Here is a 23759-nt window from a genome sequence, read left to right on the forward strand (position 1 = left end):
AAGACTTCTGACTTTTATGCATGTCTTGTAAAGGCTTCAAGGGTTCGTTGTTTGGAGGCTTGAAGGGTTTGAGGCGGTTACTTTTTGAATTTTGAATTTTAATCGATTTGACAGTTGATTTGACATGTGTCAGGCGGCGGATTGGCAGAAATTACTTATTTACCTTTAATGCCCCTACTTTACTCTCTTATTTGTTTTAACTATTGTAAAGTTTCTTCACTTTCTTTGCAATCATTCACCGTTTTCCTCTTCTCAGGTTAGTTTCTTCTCCATTTTCACTTTTACTTTTTCCGATCATGGGTGCCCTTAAGGATTTAGCGAGGTCATTTTCTCGATTGACACAAGAGGAGGTAGACCTGTTTTGTCTTGAACATGGTATTGATAAACAGTTTAATCCAACCGCCCCTGCTTGCGATGCTTCCATTGACAAACCGATTCCTGGTTTTATTGCTTTGTATTGTCGGCATTTTGAGTGGTCTAATCTTCGTTACCCTTTTTCGTTTTTTGTTCTAAATGTGCTTGAGTATTATCGAGTGTCTTTTGGGCAAGTACATCCGAAAGGAATGGCTAGGGTTTTGCACTTTGAAGTGCTGTGTCGTGCTTTAGGTTATGATCCTTCATTGTTGCTCTTTCGGAGGTTCTTCCGGTTAGCCAAAAATGGTGATTGGTTTACTTTTGAGAACACAAAGGTTGAAACTTGTCTTGTTTCCTCCATGGTTACGACCCTTGGATCATGGAAGAATACGTTTTTCTGGGTTTCTGAATCCATCATTCCTTTCAAAATGGTGTGGAGGCATCCGGATGCTGTTCTCAACGATCCGGAGCCTTCCGAGTCTGAATTAAATGATGCCTTTCTTTCAGCCATTCGGGGGTGCCCTTCCAGGGTTCGTCCTTTTCCCGAACATTTGTTAGTGCTTTTAGGGGTTAGTGATATTTGGGCAAAAGTTGATCGGGATCCGGTGTTGATGAGAAATGGCCTTGGTATGCATTTTCTCCCCTATGCCTTTTCGTCTTACTTTGTTTGTGACTTATTTTCTTTATTTGTTTTTTGGCAGTTATGTCTGCTTTGGACTTCATCAAGAGTGACGATACGTCCGATGTGGTTTTTGAAGATGCTCCGACTGTTCCGGGTGAAAATGTTGTTGTGAGGACCTCTGAGCAAAGGTTTGAGGGCTCGGGTTATGTCAGTGTTGAAAATGTGAAGGGTTTTACCAAGTCCAATGTTCCCAAGCCTTCAACTCGCCGGTTATCTCGTCGCTTACTGAAGGCTACTCCTCAATCCACTTCCACTGAGCCAGTGGATTTGAGTGATGACATCGAGGTTTCTGAGGATCAGGCTGAGGCAGAGGTTGAGAAGGAGAAGGAATTAGTTGTGCGTGGTAAGAAGGTTCGAGGGAAGAAGGGTGTTGCTACCCCTGTTCAAGAATCGTCGAGCAGGGACGTTGAAGGGTTGAACCCTGAGGGCACTTATGTGCCTACTTGGTTGGTTAAGAATGATGACTCTTTTAAGGATGCTGCTGTTTGCGAGGATGCTCTTAGTCATCTTGCTCCTCCCTCCGTTCGTGAAACTATTGCTGAGATGGATGATAACACTATGTTATCTCGCATGGTTTTAACTACTTGCAACCTTGCAGCCATGCTTCCCCAAGGGATTACACGCTTTCGCCAAAGGATGCGGGAGTATGAAGATTTTTCTAAAAAGAAAGACAAAATGAAATCCTCCCTTGCATCGATGAAGAAGGAAGTGGCTGGGTTTGCAGAGAAGGAGGCAGCTTGGAAGAAGGAGACTGAGGATCTGAAGAAGATGCATGCCACTGAGATGGGTGACTTGAAGAAGAGCTTTGAAGCTAATTTGCTGAAGTTGAAGGCTGACCGAGAGGCCTTGTCTGTCCAACAGAAGGCTTTTCGTGAAGAAAAGGAGGGGTTGAAGGCTTCTGTTGGTCAGGTGACTGCGGATAATCAGTGGTTGATCGAGCATGGGTTTCAGCAGGTTGTGACTTATCTTTTGCACTCTAAGGAATTTAACTCTGCCCTTGGTGATGTTTACACAAAGCTGCTGAACCTGGGGAAGCATCAGGGCCTTACTGCTGGCTATAAACTTCATGAATCTGGGCAACCTTTGGAGAAATCACCCATGTTTCGCCCCGAGGCTTCTGATGTTTTCAAAGCTTCTGTTGAGCAGATGGAGAGGCTAACCTACCCTTACATTCATGAGGTATCTTCCTGTTTTGGCAAGCCTTTGTCTGTTTTACAGGGATTGAAGCCTGAAGGGTTGAATGAGAAGGTTTGTGCTGAGGTTTTGGGCTCTTTGTCAAGGAAGAGGTCCTACTCTGGGGACAGTGATGATACCCTTTCGAGTCTGCCTGAAACCTCGAAAGATGCTGGTTTGGAGACCTCTGCAGTTGGTGGTGAAGAAGGTGTGAAGGCGAAGAAGACCAAGAAAGCCAAAAAGTCTAAGGGTGAAGGTTCTAAACCCTCTGGCAACTGACATTTATTCGTAGCTTTCTTAGCAAACACTTTAATGTTTTGTAATATTTTAAACAATGTTTAGGTTTTGGGAACCCTTAAGGTTCCTATGGTTGGTTAGGCCTTTATGGCCGTTGGACACTAGTTTTATCTGCAAGTCACTAGGGCTTGCTTTGACTTATCTAATGAAGGTCTTTTATGGCCTTTCTGACTATGACATGATGGTTTGGTGTTTTTGTTTATTTTACTTGCTTGGTTTGTTTTGTGGGGTTTCAACCCTTCAAGCTTTTTTGTATGACTGCTGCCGGGTTGAAGCCTTTAACCTTTCAAGCTAAGTATCTGTTGGTTGAACGTTGGGTAGCTTCTGATTTGGTTTGTGTGTTTGGTTGGTAGGCTTGTGTATTTATTTTCTTGCCTTGTCTTTGTTTACTTTGTCTTTATGTTTTTTACACTTTAAAGGGTTCAGTGCTGCAGTCACTTTGCCTTAGTGTTTATCATCAAGACGTAGTATCTATCCTTTTCTTTTATTTCGTTGTGATTTGTTTGATTTCGTAAGTCTGTTTATTGGGTACATTTTTTTTTTAGACTTAAGGAACGATTGGTGTAGGCTGTTCAAACCTGTCTATGAGACACTATTGTTTTTCTTTGATAAGTCTCATGGAGTTGTATTGATTTAGGAACTCACCCCTTATATAGGTCCATTCAACCCTTGAACCTATTGAGCGATATGGCCTGGGAGCTCATCCCCTTACATGGCCCTTGCCATGGAGTTTTTTGCTAGGTTCTCAACCTGATATTAGGATAGAAAGACAAGTTTGATAAAGTAACTTCATTCATTCAAGCAACATTTGCTTTTACAAAAGGTTTTTGTTTTGCTACAAACCAAACTTTCTAAACATAAAACCTTCTAAGGGTTTTTCCGTTCCAGTGCCTTGGAAGCCTTTTGCCTTCTGAATCTGCCAGCTTATAGGATCCGCCCTTGTGTGCTTCGAGGATGGTGTAAGGACCTTCCCATTTTGGGCCTAGTTTCCCTTGGTTTTCCTTTTTGCTGGCTTCATTGTTTCTGAGGACTAGGTCCCCTGGCTTGAATCTTTCGTTCTTGACCTTTTTGTTGTAATAGGCCTCCATCCTTTGTTTGTACTTGGCTTCTTGTATTGCTGCTTGATCCCGGGCTTCTTCTAGGAGTTGCAAGTTCAACATGGTCTCTTGTGTGTTTACATTGGGATCCATGTTGACAACTCGTTGGGTTACAACTCCTATTTCAGCTGGGATTACGGCTTCGGATCCGAATACCAAGCTATAAGGTGTCTTTTTGTGACTTGTTTTTTCCGTCGTTCTGATTGCCCATAAAACGCTAGGCAATTCTTCCAGCCAATTACTTTCATATCTCCCCAATCTTGTCTTGATGCCCTCTACAATACTTCTGTTGGTTCTTTCAACCTGGCCATTTGATTGCGGGTAGGCCACTGAGCTGAAGATTTGGTTGATCCTGTACTCCTTGCACCAAAGGCTGAAGGGTTTCTCGGCGAATTGTTTCCCATTATCGGTGACAATTACCCCCGGTAACCCATAGCGACATATGATATTCTCCCAAACAAAGTCTATGACTTGTTTTCCTGTGATTTTGGCAAGGGGTTTAACCTCTGGCCATTTGCTGAAGTAGTCGATTGCTACCAATAGGAATTTTACTCCCCCTTTGCTTGGAGGGAATGGACCGACAATGTCCATTCCCCATTTATGGAATGGCCATGCTGAGGTTATGGGGACCAAGTCGTGTTTGGGACTTTTTGGTATCGGTGAGTGGATTTGGCAGGCATCGCATTTCTTTAGTTGCTCAGCGGTGTCACGATGCATTGAAGGCCAGAAATATCCCAAATTCATGAGCTTTGCAACCACCGATCTAGCTCCAAAATGAGCTCCACATATTCCTTCGTGCACTTCTTTGACCAAATATTTGCTTTGTTCAGGGCCCACACACCTTAGTAATGGTGCAAGGTATCCTTTTTTATAGAGGATTTCTCCTTGCAACACATATTGTCTTGCTTTGATCTTTACCCTTTCAGCTTCCATTTGGTCGTTGGGTAGTTCATTGTTTTGAAGGAACTTCTTTATGGGAGTCATCCAATTTGGACCTTCCTCGGTGACCACATCTTGTACTTCCAATTCATCAATTGAGCGAGCCTTCAACACTTCAACCAACACCTTTTTTGTGAGGTGGGCGAATGTGAGGGACGCTAATTTGCTTAAGGCATCTGCCTTTTTGTTTTGGGATCTTGGAATTTGTTTGATGTTGCATGCTTGAAAGGTGTTCATTAATTCCTTGGATTTTTCTTTGTACCTTCTCATGTTGGGCTCTTTGGCAACGTAGCTGTCATTGACTTGGCTTGATACTAGTAGTGAATCAGTGAACACTTCAAGCTTGTTGACTTTCATTTCTTTGGCTAACCGGAGACCAGCAATCAGTGCTTCGTATTCAGCCTCGTTATTGGTGGTCTGAAAGTTGAAACGAAGAGCATATGTGAATTCTAGCCCTTCAGGGTTGATTAAGATTATACCAGCTCCTGACCCTTCAACGCTTGAAGCCCCGTCTGTGAACAGTTTCCAGGCTTCAGGGTTGGAGGGTTCAGTGGTTGTGGTGTTTACTTCCTCAGTCTTTTGGCTTGGGATTTCTACTAGAAAGTCAGCCAAAACCTGAGCTTTGATTGCTTTTCGTGGGACATAGGTGATGTTATGTTCACCTAGTTCCACTGCCCATTTTGCCAATCTTCCCGAGTTTTCAGGTTTTTCAAGCACGTTCTTAACGGGTTGGTCAGTGACCACTTGTATAGGATGTGCTTGGAAGTACCTTCTAAGCCTTCTGGCTGTTTGGACCAAGGCTAGGGCTAATTTTTCAAGGGGAGGATATTTGGTTTCAGCCAGTTTTAAAGTTTTGCTGAAAAAATAGACGGGTACCTGAGCCTTATCCCTTTCAATGGTTAGGACGGCACTGATGGCTTCATCGGCGACTGAGAGGTACACCGATATGAGCTCCCCGGTTTCCGGTGCTGCGATATCTGGCAGTGAAGCAAGGTGCTGCTTCATTTGATTAAAAGCTTCCTCAGCCTCATCGGTCCATCTGAAATCTTTCTTATCTGAACAATTCTTGAGCGTTTTGTAGAATGGTAGAGATCTTTCGGCCAGTTTTGATGTAAAACGTTTCAAGGCTGCAAGCTTCCCATTCAAGCTCTCAACCTCCTTCTTGGTTCTTGGCGGTTTAGCTTCGAGAACAGCCTTTACTTTGTTGGGGTTGGCCTTGATGCTTTGCTTTCCCACAATATGACCCAAGAATTTTCCTTCATCAAACCCAAACGAACATTTTTCCGGGTTAAGCTTCATGTTGATTTTTCTAAGATTCTTGAAGGTCTCTTGGATGTCATCAAGCATCTGGTATTCCGTTTTGCTTTTGATCACCAGGTCATCGACATAAGCTTCCATGTTTCTTCCAATTTGGCTTTCGAAGGCTTTATCGACGAGCCGTTGGTAAGTGGCTCCAGCGTTCTTGAGGCCAAAAGGCATTTTTTGGTAGCAGAAAATGCCCTTGTCGGTGTGGAAAGCCGTCTTTTCTTCGTCTTCTTTTTCATGAGGATCTGATGATAGCCTTTGTATGCATCGAGAAAGCATTTGAACGGGTATCCCGTGAGTGAATCAACCTTGAGATCAATTTCTGGGAGTGGGTAACAATCTTTAGGACAAGCCTTGTTAAGATCTTTGAAATCTATACACATTCTCCAAGAGTTATCAGGTTTTCGAACCATAACAGGATTAGCAATCCATGACTGGTACTTAACTTCTCGAAGAATGCCAGCTGATACAAGTTTTTCAACCTCTTGGCAAGCTGCTAGGCTTCTTTCGGGTGCCAGGCTTCTTTTCTTCTGCACCACTGGCTTGATATTTGGTGGTATTCTTAACTCATGTTCAGCAATGTTTCGAGGGATTCCGGTCATATCCTCGGGGGACCAAGCGAATACATCGCTGTGATGTTTTAGCAGCTTCTCAAGGTATGAAAGAGTCTCTTGAGAAAGGTTGGGGTTGACCCTTATTCGTTGTTCAGGGTACTTGGGGTTGATGACTAACCCTTGTTTGTCTTTCTCGTCATTCGAGCTTTCTCCTTCAATTAGGTAAGCTTCCTGTGAGGGTTGAAGGGTTGCAATCCCTCTCTCAGTGGGGAACTTGACAGTGCCATGGCCAACAGATACAGCCATGTAAAATGCACACTGTCCGGGCCTCCCTATGATCACATCATAGTTGGAAGGGATATTGATAACCACGAAGGTTAGTGATCGAGTCCTTTCCTTTAAACCTTCCCTGAAACATACGTTAAGAGTTATTTGGCCCAAAGGCTTCAAGGTTATATCAGCGATACCTTTTATGGAAGTCCCGGAGGGTTGAAGCCTTGAACGCTCCTCATTGCTTAATCGGTTAAAGAATTTTTCGAACATGATTTCAGTGGCTGCTCCTGTGTCTATGTATGCTTTGCATGTTTGTAAGGTCCCCACGAGGGCTTCGACCACAAGAGGGCCAGGTAGTGGGTCCTTCTTTGTTGGGGGGAAGCAGACACACTGAAGTTCCCAAGCTTCCAGGCGTTGTTTCTTGTAAGGGGCCTTGTCATCAGAGTACACCATGTTTACTTCCTTTCCTTTGCTTTCAGCCATCTTGTCTCGGACTCCTTTTACCAAGTGGGCAAGTTCTCCCGACTTGACAGCCTCTTCAATTCTCTTTTTCAGTTGGAAGCAATCATTGGTGTGATGTCCCTTTTCTTCATGGAATTCACAGAACTGAGTGGAGTTCTCGTTTTTCCGACTTTTGGGAAGAGGCCTGGGAGGTCTGAAGTTTTGCTTGACCTCTTCCGTTGCCAGGATCTCCTGAGGGGTTTTGGTGAGAGGAGTGAAACTCATGTTTTTATCTCTGCTTGAAGGGTTACGCCCTTCAACCCTTCGAGGGTCTGAACCCTTTGGGCGTCTGTCGTAAGAGTTGAAGTTGCCTCTTTTTCTAGCTGGACTGCTACTTCGCCAACCAGAACCCCTTTTCCTTTGTTCCTTGATATCAACAGCTTCTTCTCCTCGGATGTGAGCCTCGGCTCTTTCAAGGGCTTCCTCCAAGGTTTTGGGTAGAGATTTGTTGAAATCTCGTGTGAGATACTTAGAGGTTATGGCGTTCATAAAACCGGCAACCCTCATTTTCTCATCAGCCCCCACGTAGGTTAGCCCTTCTTTTTTGTACCGTTCAATGAATGCTCGTAGGCTTTCGTCATCTCGTTGTTTTATTTGGAAGATTACAGTCGCGTCTTTGACGTATCTCCTTTGTTGGGAGAAGTTTGCCAGGAAACCTCTGCTGAGATCATCAAAGCTTCGAATGCTTTGAGCAGGAAGGTCGTTGAACCAAATTCTAGCGGACCCAATGAGGGTTTGCATGAACATTAGGCAACATTCAGCATTCGACCATTTTTCTATTCGAGCAGCACCAGTAAAGATTTGAAGATGATCTTCTGGATCTTCAGTCCCATCATACGTTTTGATGTGGGCAGGCATTTTGATTTTTGACTGGAAGTCATAATCAGCTATCTGTCTTGAAAAGCATGAAAGGTTGCTTGGCTTGTAAGGTTTAGCCAAGTCCTCTTCAGGTCTCGTGCCTCCGTTGTTATTATTGCCTTGGTTTCCCTGGGTGGCCAGCACTTGATTGATGAAGTGCTGCCAAGGGAAGTGGGCCATCATCTGAGACATCACATTGGGCACGAAATTGAAACCTTGAAGGCTTCCAGGACCAACCGAGCAACTTACCCCAAGAGGGGTGCTGGCAACAGCACTTCGTGCTAAAGGGAGCACGGACAGGGCTTGCTCCCATGTGGTATTCAGAGAAGTGGGACAACTAGTCACTGGGGATTGTAGGAGTTGGTCGAGGGTTAACTCGTGTCCCAGAGGAGTACCACTAGCGGTTGGTTGCGAAGAAAGAACGGGATGAACAGTGGGGTTTGTCATAGTAGACAAATAAGGATGAAAGTTTGAAGGGTTGCTGGGACCAGCTTCCCCTCTTGTAACGAAGGGTGGTAGAGGTGGTCCAGGAGACAACGTCGGCTCAGGTTCGTCATAGTCTAGACGAATCCTTATACCTTTTTCCCTTTCTCTGTTCACATGTTGGTTAAGGAGTGATCTTAGCTCAAGGAAGTTATTGGCGACCCCCTCGGGGGTGAGTTCAACGCGTGTAGGAGTGTCGGACACACCGACGTTGGGAGACGGAGCTCCGGATCTGGACGGGGTCGGTGTGTTAAAGGTAAGGAACTCGGGTGTACTCCCCGGAGTTGAAAAAGGCGTTGTTATTGCTGTGTGAGCTTGACCACTTCCCGGGGTAGAGGTGTTAGGAACCTGGTTCACCTCCCCCGGAGATCCACTTTCTGACATGGTGATTTTGAATGAAAGGAGCTACACGTACCAGGTCTCTTTTGAGGAGAAATAGCGGCGTAGCCCCACGGTGGGCGCCAACTTGTTGATGCAACAAACACGGGACCAAGGATGGTAGCTTAGCTGGTCAGGCAAAAGGGCTGAAGGGTTCAGTTTTGCCTAACGCAGGTCGCGGGGTCCCTCCACGTTTGCAAAACGTGGAAGGAGGTTCACTAGTATGATTGAGATATTTGCTTTGAAGTTCTTTCTTCGAGACTAGCTCGAATTCAGAAAAGAAAGCAAATGAGATGAATTTGATGAGGAGTTATTTGGAGGTGACAAAGAACTCTTGAATGACAAGAGATTAAGGAATCTCCGCTTTTTGGAATGTCCAGGAAGTGTCTTTGAGCTGTCTTCTTATAGTGGAAGACACCTCTCGAAATGGTATGGACCATACTAGCGGAACCTGTTTGCTTATGGAGGGTTTCCCCTTTTGGGGTTCAAGGCTTTGGACCCCTGGTTAATAGGGTGTGCCTGTACAGACCTGCTCTGACTTTGTGAGTTGGTGAGCGTGAGTTGGTGAGATGAGTTGGTGGACATGACTAGTTACTGTTCCTCGATTCACTCATTATACAGCTTTTCATCCGATGAACCTTTCAACCTTTTAAGCCCTTTGCATATTAATAATTTTATTTGTCTCTGGGCTACCCCCGTCGTCAGCCCCCCAAGTCAGAGGTTTTTGGGGTATTATGCTCAAAGACTTCTGACTTTTATGCATGTCTTGTAAAGGCTTCAAGGGTTCGTTGTTTGGAGGCTTGAAGGGTTTGAGGCGGTTACTTTTTGAATTTTGAATTTTAATCGATTTGACAGTTGATTTGACATGTGTCAGGCGGCGGATTGGCAGAAATTACTTATTTACCTTTAATGCCCCTACTTTACTCTCTTATTTGTTTTAACTATTGTAAAGTTTCTTCACTTTCTTTGCAATCATTCACCGTTTTCCTCTTCTCAGGTTAGTTTCTTCTCCATTTTCACTTTTACTTTTTCCGATCATGGGTGCCCTTAAGGATTTAGCGAGGTCATTTTCTCGATTGACACAAGAGGAGGTAGACCTGTTTTGTCTTGAACATGGTATTGATAAACAGTATCCAATGCATGGTAGAAAATTCACCTTCCGAGCCGGGAATAGTGCAAAGTTGAGTAAAATCGATCTTTGCACTTGTTTGCTCCAAATTTTGGAACCTTTGGCCTGAAGCGTCGTTTACGGCATTGTCGAAGGGACACTCAAACCACTGCCCTATCATTTTAGTCACGGACCCGAGTAATTTTGGTCCAAAGCCGTTTAAATTATCTAATTCTTGGTTGTCTGACCTAGAATTGGAGAGTGTTGTTGCTAATTGCTTGGCAGGTTTTGAGGCACATAGGTCGGCGGATATAACGTTAGCTAGGAAGCTCAAGTGTCTAAAAATTGGAATAAAACAATGGGCGAAAGATAAGGCGCAAGTAGAGGATCAAGACTTAAATTCGTTTCGTTTCGAGAGGCGCTCGAGCTTTTCAACACCAAACTAGAAATGGGTTCCTATTCAGAGGAGGAGTTGGCTGAAAATTTGGAGATGCAACAACGAGTACTGGAATCGGAAGATAAACGGTTGCTGATCTGAGACAAAAAGCCCGTGTCAAGGGGGCTTCGGAGGGGGACGAGAATTCGGCCTACTTTCACGGGATCATTGACAGTAAAATCAGTAGGGCTCGGCTTAGTGGTCTGATGGTGGGAAACAATTGGTGTACGGAGCCGAATCTTATTAAAGCAGAGGTTCTAAAATTCTTTGCAAATAAGTTTAAAGAGCCGGTGGCGTCGAGACCGCATTTTGTGTGTCATGGGATAAAAAAAGTAAAGGATGACGATTCTGATATGCTTGTGGCACCTTTCTCTGCGACGAAAATTAAAGCCGCCATATGGGACTGTGACCGTGACCGGGCCCCAGGTCCCGATGGTTTTAATATTAACTTCATAAAGCGGTTTTGGGGAATTATGGAGGCTGATTTTGTGGCTCTCATACGTGAATTTCACAACACTGGCGCCATAAGTAGAAGGTGTGCATCTAGGTTCATTACTTTTGTCACACCCCAACCGATGGCGGAATCATCGGGCAGCGGCACTAGTCGAATCAGATTGCTCAAGAGAATCCATAACAACTATTTAGTGACAATATTTAATGCGTTCATTATCCCATACTAATAAACAATACATCAGTAAACAATCATACAGATTTCATGTTCTCTCAAATAATACAAATCCGACAACCTAGATTTATTGTGAGTTTCTAGACTTCCTAGCTTGATTTCGAGATAATCTACGATTAACCTGCAACATACGTTAAAATAATGTCAATACAAAAAGTATTGGCGAGTATACAGGTTTAAAATAGTATAAAGTAGATAAAAGTGCTGCGAATTTCCACATACATAAATGAGATACTCAAGATATACACTACAAGACAAATACTACCAGCTAAGTCACTCGATGACTGCGATGGAGATCCCTAAAAGGGCGTGATTTCCTTAACTAGACCCCGTCAGGTGTGAGTCCAACTATAGTACCATACTAGCTAAGGTGGGACGTCGCGAGTAAAAGCCCTAGCACATATGTATCAAGCATCATGTGTAAATATGTACATCAGTTATTCGCATGTGATAATAGTTTAGAATATAGACTGCGTTTTGATAAGTGCGTTTTAGATATGAACGTATGTTGTACCCCAAAGTGTGTTTAAAGCGTTTAAAAGGGGGTCAAGTATACTCACAGTAGGTGTTTATCAAGTAAACACAACTTGATTAGATCGATGAGAGCGCGTCTGAGTTAGCCTGAGCATAGAACAGTAGCGTAAGTGTTGAACAGCGTGCAAACAGAGTGTCAGGTAAGATAAGTGTCGAATGGTGAGTCGAACGGATGAGGGCCCCTTCGATCGGATGGTTATTCGGACGAATGGTCATCAGGATGGAACTTGGATATCCGTGCCATTCATCAGGGTTTCAACCTTGAGTCCGCTATTCCGGTCAACCGATACGCCACAGGTATTCGGAAGTAGGTGGCATATTTAAATAAAGAGCCTACTCAGCGAAATATTAATTTAAGCAGTTATCAAGGGAAGACTTGGAAATGGTAAAATGATCCGGTTTTGGCGCGACTACTGGATCGACAACTCAACTTTAGCAGCAATGTTCCCCTTGTTGTTTGCGTTAGAAAGAGACAAGGAGATTCTGGTGGCGAACAGGTTAAGGTTAAGAGAGAACAATGGGTCAGTGATTTTTTAGTGGGAATGGGAGCATGAATTTAATTCTGAACATGAGAGAAATCAGTATACAAGCTGCGTTCATATGTTGCAGGCAACTCAACTTTCGGGGCAGGAAGACGAATGGACGTGGACTCCGGACATTGTTGGGGGTTTCTCGGTGAAGTCTATCCGTAATATGTATGAAGACTTAATTCCTTCAGACGTGCTTAATGGTTTTTCGTGGAATAATTGGTTGCCGAAGAAGGTGAACGTCTTTGGTTGGAAAGCGGCGCAAAATAGACTTCCTACACGGGATGCTCTCCGACGTCGTCAAGTCCAAATCGACTCGGACCTTTGCCCCTTTTGTGAGCAAGTCAGTGAGTCCGTAGACCATCTGTTTACGACGCACAGTTGGACTTTTGAAGTGTTGCAGTCGATTATGGCTGGTGTCGTCTTTCGCCTTTTTTTCTTTCTCGATAAGGGACATCTTCGGCTTCCATAGGACCGTTAAAGGGGGAAATAGCTACATCAACATAGTGAAGGCAATTATGGTTATGGTTTGCTGGATTGTATGGAAGGCCGGAAACGAGTTGTTTTCAACCACAAAAGACCAGATGCGGGAAACAATGTGCTAGAGGTTAAAAAGATGGGTTTTATGGATCAAAGCTCGAGCAATATTTAAGTCGATGACTGAAGAATGTTGGACAAATTTTTATATGGTGTAGGCAGGTTGTGTTTTGTATTGATTGTGTTTTGTTTGTATTGGTATCTCTAGCTTCCGGCTAGTTTTGGTTAATGAATCTTTGCCTTTCCAAAAAAATATATCAGGGATGTGCATTTTGGTATCAGTATTGAAAAATACCAATGCTGAACCGGTAATGGTACTGATCAAATTTCGATATCAATTTGGTACCTATTTTTTAGTGTTTTCGGGATCAGTATTTTTTATTCGGTATGGTACCAGTATTTTACCGATTTTTGGCGTCAAATACCATACCGTATTGGTACCAGTTCCGTAATGTACCAAACATTTTCAGTACTCATGCCCACTGTAACACCCCATGTTTTCGAATGTCAAAGTCAAAGTCAAAGTCCAAGTCAACTTTGACTTCTTTGACTGTAATTAGTCGATTTTGTGCTTTATTTGTATTATGTGGAGTAAGTGTTGTATAAATGAATTGATCGAATGTTTAATCAATGCGACCGATTTACGACTGTGAATAATAGGAAGTAACAATGCGATAAAGTTAATCAATCAATAATCAAGTTAATCAAATCAATCAATCGAACTCGAGACTCGAAGCTATGCTAAACTGTGTGGTAACGCTTACGTGTGTGTGTGCCTTATGTGTTACTTGTGCATGTTTACTTTACGTTTTGTGTGGTATTCAATCGAATCAATCAAAACTCGAATCAAAACTCGAAAGGCAATCAAACTCAATCGAAACCGACATCGAAACGTGACTTATAGATGATTGTATGTTAGATATAGTAGTTGGGACTGAAAGAAATTTGACTAGGAACTCTATCGTGTTCGTATCATCGTCTATCGAAATTAAAAAAAAAATCGAAAATGGTCGTGAAATACTCAAAAGGGGTCGCGGATCGAACAGGAGGCATCCTGATCGAACAGGCCAGCCGATCGGCTAGCATGTTCCTAGCCGATCGAGCAGACCATTCGATCGGAGCTCCTGGCCGATCGGCTGACACTTTCCTCTTTTGGAGCCTATAAATAGCCCTGTCATTGTCACCCTTACTATTTTTGGAAAGCTCTGACCGAACCAAGCCTTGTTCTTCACCTTTTCTCAGATTTCTCTTAAATCCGGTAAGTTTCCACTCTAACTCTTGTACATTTTTTATCATTACATGATTCTACACCTTTCTATCTTTCAAAACTTGATTTCTAACCGTGAAATCACCAAGATCTAAGTGTTCTTGGGTGATGTCATCATGGTGTTCTTGAAGAACATCATACTTTGGCCTCATCCAACCATGAATAGCTTAGATCTGACCGATTTCCACATAAACAAACTAAGATTTGTAAGAATCTTAACATTTTTATGAATGATTTCCAACTTTCTTCAACCTTTTACACACGAAACCTTAAAACCGATAGAAACGGGGCTCGAACCGGCTAAATAATCACTCTAACAGTTAGGAGGTTCAAGATTCGGATTCTATCTACGAGGTTCACCGATTTCGGGTTAAACATCAAACTACCGTTCCGAACAGTTCACCAACCGGACTTGGGTGATTCCTGTCCGAACCGGTGCAACAAGTAAGAACCCACGTTCTACGGTTTAACTCGCTATCAAAATACCTTAAAGGCATGACAAATAATCAAACAGCCAAGTGTTAGACGACAGGCCGACCAGGTCAGAATTGCTGGCCGAACGGCTAGGCTGTTCGAACGAACAACCCAGCCGATCGAACATACCAGCCGATCGACCGGGCCAGCCGATCGGCTAGCACATGGTCCCACACTTTTCAAACTTCATGAAGTATGCTATTGACGAAGTGATGTTCAATCGAATATGCCACTCGATTGGTAAACATTACTCTTCGGATCATGAGATACTATGCTTCAACACTTAATCGATTTTGCAACTCGTTCGTAGTACGGAATGCCAGCCGATCGAACAGGCTGTTCAATCGAGTGACATCCTGCTGAGAACTACTTCTGAAGTTCCTAACCGATCGGTTAAGCCGGCCGATCGAACAGACCATTCGATCGATCGACCTGAAAGGTAAGTACACTTCAGTGTTCTCAAATACTATCAAACCATCAAACACAAACACATCAGAGGAAGAAACAATCCACTCGAATGGGCCAGCCGATCGAGCCTACCGGCCGATCGAACAGGACTGTTCAAACAGACTTTCAAGCCGATCGAACAGCCCGTTCGATCGAACCTGCTGTTCGATCGACCAGACTATTTGATCCATTTACACTTGCTTTCATTCCGCGTTACTCATTGTTGTGCTATCGAACTATTCAGGCTAACCCTACTCTCAGCGCTCCCTTCAATCCATAACCAATCACTGTGAGTATACTCGAACCCTTTTTGCTTTAGCACTTTTGGGTGTTACATATGTTACCTATCAAAATCACAACCGAACACACTATTCAAACTATTTGAACGCTAACCGATTGCATGTATTACGTGACTAAATGTATGCTTGTTGTTATGTTTACACGTGGAATGCTGTCTACCTGCCTTAGCAACGTAGTACTATAGTTTGGACTCAGCACCTGTTCACACGGGGGTTGTTAAGGACAATTACTTGCATGGATTACGGTGGTAATCATGTATTACGGTGGTATCGATAGGTCCATGTCAATAATTAACATGCATCATTTCCCTCTGTATACGTGCTGGTTATGCATAAACTATCCGAATTCTATATGCTATTATCAAACTTGTATGCTCACCTTTACATTATATGTATTGACTTTATTTTAACGTATGTGACAGGTGTTTAAGGTATTTGCTTGCTAGGGAAGTGAAGCTAGAATAAGTCTCTAGAGGCCCCCAACAAATAGTTGTCTGTCAAGAACAAGCTGCTAGTGCATAGTTGTCTGTAGATCTTGTCAATCTGGGTCTTTAGGGGCATTGAACAATATTTTATATTTATGTCTAATTTGAACCTGAGTTGTCGGAACAGGATTAATTGTTTGGATGTTATCTGTAATAACTTGTTCTTTATTCGTGATACGGTATGTGACGTATCACTTTAAACTGAATTTGTATTAATAGTTGTTGTGGAAACTTCTGGACAATCTGTTTCGCTCAGTGCCATGCCCCGATGATTCCACCATCGGTTGGGGTGTGACAGATTGGTATCAGAGCCATAACTATAGGGAATTAGGTGAGACACGACCTAGTCCGGGTCGCTATCGTAGAGACCTAGACTATAGTTAGGAACCATCAGACCAAGTTTATATGCCTTATTCTGCAATTCTTCGTTATCACTGCACTCGAATTTTCAATTAAAGTTAAGCGATTTGGTCAGGAATAGGTGTGAAAACCGCAAACTCCCAGCTAAATTGCCTAACTTATGATGATTTTATCCATTTACTCATGCTTATCCTGATATTTTCAATAACATATGAGGAGAATTATACCAAATCAGGAGTGAAATCCCCATTTTGATGAAAATTCTCCTTAGATTTTCTTAAAACAAGGAAGAAATTGCTAAGCCAGGGGTGAAACCCTAACCTTGGCAAATTGTTCCGAATATTATTTCATCTCACCAAGGCATTCGACGGACTCCAATGACCTGAACTCACAAGTATGACCTAAGGAATGCGTATTGAATGCCCAAGAATCGAGGCAGAAAAACGACCCTTAAAGTCGAAAGTGACGACAAGTCCACTGTGAATAGTCGGATTGCTTTGGGTAGTCGATGTCTAGTAGCCGCAGACAATCTACCTCTCGATTTTATGCGTTTTGATTCTGAGAACAGCAGCCATGTACTCTAATGACTCGTTGATTTTATGTGTTTCTGTGTGCTTTATCTGTTTACGTGTTTATATTTTGGATATTATTCGATTTTGCTGCCATTTCGATCAACACACACGACTCGCATTTGCTAATCTACCTCAACACGCTAACAAGTCGCTGCAATTCTAGACGACACCATGCTAAGATATACGCTATAGTATACTTAATAAGCTATACGATTACGCGATACTATCTCGATATACTATTCGCGATCGCTATATTCGAATAACTCGCAAAACTTAGATGCAGTCAGGATACTGTATGTGCTACTGTGTGTAGATAGGAAAATTACGTGACATTAACTGCATCTGTGATTAAATACCTAGGTGCTTATGTGCTTCTGTGTTTATGTGACTCTGTGCTTTACGTGTCTACGTGCATACGTGCTTCTGTGCTTACATGTAATTGTGGTTATGTGCCTATGTGTTTATGTGATATGTGTTCCGACGTTTTCCTAAGCTTTAGTAGTCTAGACGTGTGAGGTACGACTTCGTTGTGTTGAGTCCTGTGACGATGTCTATTGCAGACCATGTCGTCGTCTGGATCCCGACACCACCCGACCCGTCAGGAAAAGAGAGATAAGCGACTCACCGCTATTATCGCCAAAAGCGTAGCAAAGGCTGTGAGTAACGTTTATGAAAACGCCAGCAAGTCGTCTGAAGAATCGATACAGATACACCCAAAGATGCTAGCAAGGCTGCTTTCAGCTTCAAGCAGTTAAAAGCATGCGGACCCAAAGAGTTCACTGGCGAGGATGGCCCTACCGCCATGTTTCACTGGTTTGACTCGGTTGAAGTCACTCTGAGCCAAAGCGGCTGTCCTGAGAATCTCCGCACACTCAATGCTACAGGCGTCTTCCAGTCCCGTGCACTAGACTGGTGGACGGCCGAACGAAACAAGCGCGGAAATGATGCAGCTTACGAGCTAACATGGGAGGAGTTGAAGGCAATTATGATCGACAAATTCTGCCCTCCTCATGAGCGCCAAAAGCTGGAGGACGAGTTTTGGACCATTAAGCAGAAGGATGGAGACAACGCTGCTGTCACTGCTCGCTTCAAGCAGCTTAGCATCATATGTCCCGATCAGGTCAAGACCCCAGATCAAACCATCAAGAAGTACATTCGAGCCCTGCCTGATTGTGTAGCCGACTTTGTTCACACCGCCAAGCCCGCAACAATTGAAGAGACTTACCTACTCGCCGCTGAGATCAATGACAAGCGGGTAAACTCAGGCTTTTGGGATAAGCAAACCAAGTCTCTGCACCAAGCCACCGCAGCACCCACCGACTCATCTGCTCAATCCTCCAAGTCATCAAGAAGAAAGAAGAAGCACAACAACAACAGCTCCAGCAACAAGAGCTGTACTGCCGCAACAACTGCTACTCCTCTACAAGCTGTACCAGCTCAGCAGCAACAGCACCAACGCTCAGCTCCAGTGATCAATGCACCGCCAGCGAAGCGTGCATACACAGGCCCTTACCCACTCTGCCCGACATGCTCGTATCACCATCCAGTGGGTCTAGCCTGTCGTTTTTGCGCTCACTGCAACCTTTACAGTCATTTCACTGCGAACTGTCGCATTGGTCCCCGTCAAGCCCCGGTTCAAGCTACTGTCAATCAAGCTCTACTCCTCGCCCCTCAAGGCCAACAAGCAGCTCAAGCACCTGCAGTCAATGCTCGAGTCTGCTTTGCATGTGGTGACCCTAACCACTTTGCAAACAGGTGCCCGAACAGGGTAGTTAAGTAAGAACCCCAGCAGCCCCAGCAGCAACAACAGCAGCCTCAGCAACAGCAGCAAGCAGCCCATGCTCGAACCTTCAACATCAATGCCCGTCAGGCTCAGGCGGATAACAACGTGTTTAATGGTACGTTCCTTGTGAATGGTATTTATGCATCATGTTTGTTTGATACTGGAGCCGATAACTGCTTTGTGTCGTTTGAATTCGAGAAGCTCCTTAGTCGTAAGCGCTCTTATCTGTCCTCGTCATTCGAAGTCGAAGTCGCTCCTGGAAGAACTGTTGCAGTTAACTCTGTTCTTCGTCATTGTACCCTCGAGCTTAACAATCATATCTTTCCAATCGACCTTATTCCGATGCAACTCGGAAGTTTCGACGTCATAGTAGGCATGGACTTTCTTCGCGAAAACCATGCTGAAGTTGTGTGCTTCGAAAAGATGATTCGATTCTCACTCGCAAATGGTGATCTTCTATGCGTGTACAGTGAAACAGCGTCGAAAGGTCTTAAGCTTATGTCGTGTATTCAAGCCAGCAGGTATCTCCGCAAGGAATACCGAGCTTTCTTGGCCAATATTGTAGTAGCGAAGAAGGAAAAGAAAAAGAAAGTTGAAGTCAAAGATGTTCCAGTGGTCCGTGAGTTTCCTCAGGTGTTCCCTGACGATCTCCCCGGACTACCGCCAAGTCGTGATATCGACTTTCGTATTGACCTCATTTCGGGAGCTAACCCCGTTGCCAAAGCTCCGTATCGACTCGCTCCATCTGAAATGCGGGAACTCTCGAACCAACTCCAGGAATTACTCGAAAAAGGCTTTATTCGCCCAAGCACCTCTCCTTGGGGCGCGGCAGTCCTTTTCGTCAAAAAGAAGGACGGGTCATTCCGGATGTGCATCGATTATAGGGAGTTGAATAAGCTAACCATTAGGAATCGATACCCTTTACCTCGAATCGACGACTTATTTGATCAGCTGCAAGGTGCCAAGTGTTTCTCGAAGATCGATCTACGTTCAGGCTATCATCAATTGCGGATTCAAGAGGAAGACATCCCCAAAACCGCTTTTCGAACCCGTTATGCCCACTATGAGTTCATTGTTATGCCTTTTGGTTTAGCTAACGCACCCGCGGTTTTTATGGATCTGATGAATCGCGTGTGTAAGCCTTTCTTAGACCGTTTCGTCATCGTGTTCATTGACGATGTCTTGATCTATTCCAAATCGAAAGCCGAACACGCGCAGCATCTACGTTTGGTTCTCGAGTTACTTCAGGGGAACCAACTCTACGCCAAGTTCTACAAGTGTGAATTCTGGTTAGAGGAAGTTCAGTTTCTGGGTCACATTGTGAATAGTCAGGGAATACACGTCGATCCCGCGAAAATTGAAGTCGTCAAAAGTTGGATTACGCCTAAGAACCCGTCTGAAGTTCGTTCATTTCTCGGACTAGCGGGCTATTACCGACGATTTATCGATGGATTCTCCAAAATCGCAGTGCCGCTTACCACTCTTACTCATAAAGATAAGCCTTTTGTGTGGGGAACCGCACAAGAGTCTGCCTTTCAAACTCTCAAGCATATGTTGTGCAACGCTCCGATTCTTACGCTGCCCGACGGAAGCAACGATTTCATTGTCTACTGTGATGCTTCCAACCTGGGTCTTGGTTGTGTCCTCATGCAGGGAGACAAGGTTATAGCTTACGCATCTCGACAGCTCAAGATCCACGAGAAGAACTATACAACCCATGACCTCGAGCTAGGCGCGGTTGTCTTTTGTAACAACTCTCATTAAATTTTAAATAATTAGGATAGTAATTAGCTATTAAGAAAACCCTAATTGAGACACCCAAGTAATTCTGCACTAACCCTAGAATTTCCAGAGCAATCAGAATCAGGATCAGGGGCCCTAAAACTCAGGGGGGGCAAAACCCTAATAACGATTATCTTCATAACTCATTATAAAATTCGAAATTTACAAAACCATCGACACAGCAAGCCTACATGCACGAAGGGCTACTCTATGAAAATAGGGTGGTCACTCGCGTAGCGCGACGGCTAAGGGGGTACCCCCTCGCGCTACGCGACGGTGTCAAAATTTCAGTATAAATAGCAGGGGTTGGGACTTGAATTTTGGCACTTGAACGACGAAAATCGGAGTTACATAGGCCGAGTTATAAGCAAAACAGTCCAACACACACACACTATTATCGAGGTGCTGCCGCAAAACAGGGTAATTAGTCGATCGCTATTACGATTCAGTTTCCGGGATCAATATACCCAAAGAATATCTAAGTGCCGCCACATTGGGCTATGCTTTATCGTTGTCGATAATTCGATAATGAGCCAAAGCATTGTACTTTGTCGTTGTCGATAATTCGATATACGAGTTGAAGTACTATACTTTATCGTTTGTCATTTTGATAAATGAGCCGAAGTATTGCACTTGGACATTCATTGTCACAATTGATCTCGGAGAATTATCATAATCGTTGTATTGATCACTAATCCTGTTTTGTGTGCTTTATTGTGAAATTAGGTTAACAGGGATTAAATCTAAATTCTATCAACACTAAATCTGCAATGTGAGTCATTCTCTTTTTATCAACTGTTTTACAATACTCCAAATCATTTTTCAGAGTTATAATTACAGTGATTAAGTTTATGTAATCACCAAATTACAGCCGGTATGTGGGGTATTGTGCACAGTATTGTTATTATTGTTTCCTTCACATTAGGTGGGCGAGCCTAATTGTGACATACGTCACTCATTGGGCCAGCCAATGGTGATATGACCACAGTCACAGAGCTGGTCTGTGACAAATACCTATTCTTGAAATGTTGGTTGATAATAAACATATGTAAAAACTCTTAATACTGTAAATTATAACAAATGTGTCGTTTTTAGTAAAATGAATGATTCACTCAGTATTTCCCCGCTGACAAAATCTTTTTCAAAAATGTTTCAGGTAATCTGCTGTAAATCAGGAAAAGTGCTGAGGAGCATTTCAAGCTTAAAATAGTGGCTCAGTATAAAATGAATAAAGATGTTTTAAAATAAGAAGTTATCACTAAACTTATGTATTGTAAATTATCGGGGTTTTATCCCGAATTGTGAAATAAAAATAATCGGGAAAAATTTAGCTTTTCAACGATCCTGATGTTTAAAATTTTCCGCTGCAAAACTCAATTAAACAAATATCACGTGGTTTCTGTCCCACAGCTCCGGAAACGGGTCAAACCGGGTCAGGGGCCGTGACAGAAACAAGGTGGTATCAGAGCCACTGAGTTAAGCTAATTAAGTATTTAAATGATACTTAATTTTTCCTGATTACTATTATGTGATTATGGGTTTATGTGCTTTTAATTGATTATTTGTTAGTTACAGTATGGGTAAACAAAAGTTGCAAGATATCTATCTTAAACCAGATAGATCAATTTATGAGAAAGGAAGTTCGTCTAAACCTAAAATTTCAAAGCTCCCTACAATTCCTGAGGAAGGAATATTTGTGCAAAAAGCGAACTATGAAAATCCGCTTTCTCCTAGAAAAAGGAGTATGATTATTAAGAAAAGTAAGGAGCAAATCAGAGAAAGGAAAATTAAAAAGGAAACCCAGGATTTAATTGATAAATCACCTTGGGAAGATAGACTTGATAAAAAAATGGGCTAATTTATATATGTTAGCTACTGTAGCAGAAAATGCTAATCTTTAAAAAGTATCTTGAATACAGTATTATTAATTCTCAGTAAGTAGATAAATAAAGCTGAGTGTTTTCTGTATTTTGTACAAATAAGTATGCAATAAAACTTCTGTGTTTATTTGGTAAACTTTGTTCCAAAGTTTTAATTTGATATTTTGTGCATTTTGCATATATGCTACACAGCATGAACGAGATCTCTGAAGCTTTTCAGAACCTCAATCTGTACCCAGTAAATATTGAAGTTTCTCATGAATTTACGGGATACGTTGCTGATGTGGATGAACCTGTAGAACTCCCTACTCCACCAGTACCCAAACCAAAAAGAAGGCCAAAGAAAAATTATGTATGGGGAAGCCGTATACGTAAGAGAAGGACAGTTACAAAAACCCCTAAAACTAGTAAACCCTTAGACAAAGGAAAAGCAATTATAATTCAGGAAAACCCTAATCCACAAGAACAGGAAACTGAAGTTAATGAGGTTAGGCAAATGGAGGAGCAGTTTGAACAGTACTCTCAGGAAATAGCAATAGAAATAGGAAAAGATTCTAACCCAACTCAGGTAGAAGTCGGAGAGAGTTCTAATCAAACCAGGAGAGTTACTTTTCAGGATCAAATAGATACCTTACTAGAAAAATGTGAAACTATGCAACCTATCAACTCAGGTATCTTTACCTATCCTGTTGAAAACCCAATACCGATGAACCTTACACCAACAATCACTGAACCAATAGTCCATGACCAACCTATAGAACCAGAAGAATGGTGGACTAACGATTGGCAATTCCAAAACATTGTCAATAGTCCTTACTCGTTTCTTCCACAATTCGACCCAGAACCCCTACCTAATCCACCGATGAGCAATGAAAACCTGGCTGAACTTCGCCACTTTGGTGAAGAGTTAATGGATGCAGGGAATAGAATTAGGGAAATAGGGGGACAGATTGCCTGGAAATACGACGAGAGGGAATTCCGTTTCTGAGATGACGAATAGGAGGGTGGTGGAATTATTCTTGTATAATAGTAAAAGTAAATAGTGAAACCAGTTGTAACATAACAAATAAAACATTGTAAAATATCGGTGTGTATTGATGCATACTATACTGATATGAAATGCAATCGAGAAATCGATAATTTTGGCTTTATGTGTTATAATTTGTTTAAATGAATTATTGTTAATTGCTAATTGTTCATAATAACTTATCATCAGATGGCAAATAACGATAACGAACCAGTAAATGAAGTTAATCACTCGGAGCAACAACCAGAAGATCAATATATGACTAAACAAGATATAGAAAATATGGTTGCCCAAGGAATAGCCAATGTTCGTTGCTGCTATGAAAAATCCAAGTAATCCGCAACATATTGTACCTAGCAAACATACTACTGAAGATAATTTCAGTAATAGCATCAACGGGGGCAATGACCATATAAATCATGACAATGAATTTCAGCACACCCAGCGCCCTAAGAAGCGAAAGTCTGCAACGCCTGGTTGCACTTTCAAAGAATTTCTTGCTTGTAAACCCGCTGAATTTGCAGGCAACGAAGGAGCAACTGCAACGCTGCGATGGTTGGAGAAAACCGAAGCAGTAATTGCAATAAGTAAATGTGCTGAAGAAGATCAAGTCATGTATGCCTCAAACTTGTTTAAAGAAGGAGCACTAGAGTGGTGGAACA

The 23759-nt window shown here is 42.8% G+C and overlaps 1 protein-coding gene across 1 annotated transcript; it reads left to right on the top strand.

Annotated features, from left to right (window-relative positions):
* The first annotated feature begins 296 nt into the window (after positions 1–296).
* LOC110933222 lies at positions 297–2488 on the top strand. Its single transcript, XM_022176454.2, has 2 exons — positions 297–981; positions 1056–2488. The coding sequence occupies exons 1-2, from the start codon at positions 297–299 to the stop codon at positions 2486–2488; spliced, it is 2118 nt and encodes a 705-aa protein (XP_022032146.1).
* The last annotated feature ends 21271 nt before the right edge of the window (positions 2489–23759 follow it).

The sequence above is a fragment of the Helianthus annuus genome, chromosome 4 (genome assembly GCF_002127325.2).
Source record: "Helianthus annuus cultivar XRQ/B chromosome 4, HanXRQr2.0-SUNRISE, whole genome shotgun sequence".
Classification (NCBI taxonomy): Eukaryota; Viridiplantae; Streptophyta; class Magnoliopsida; order Asterales; family Asteraceae; genus Helianthus; species Helianthus annuus.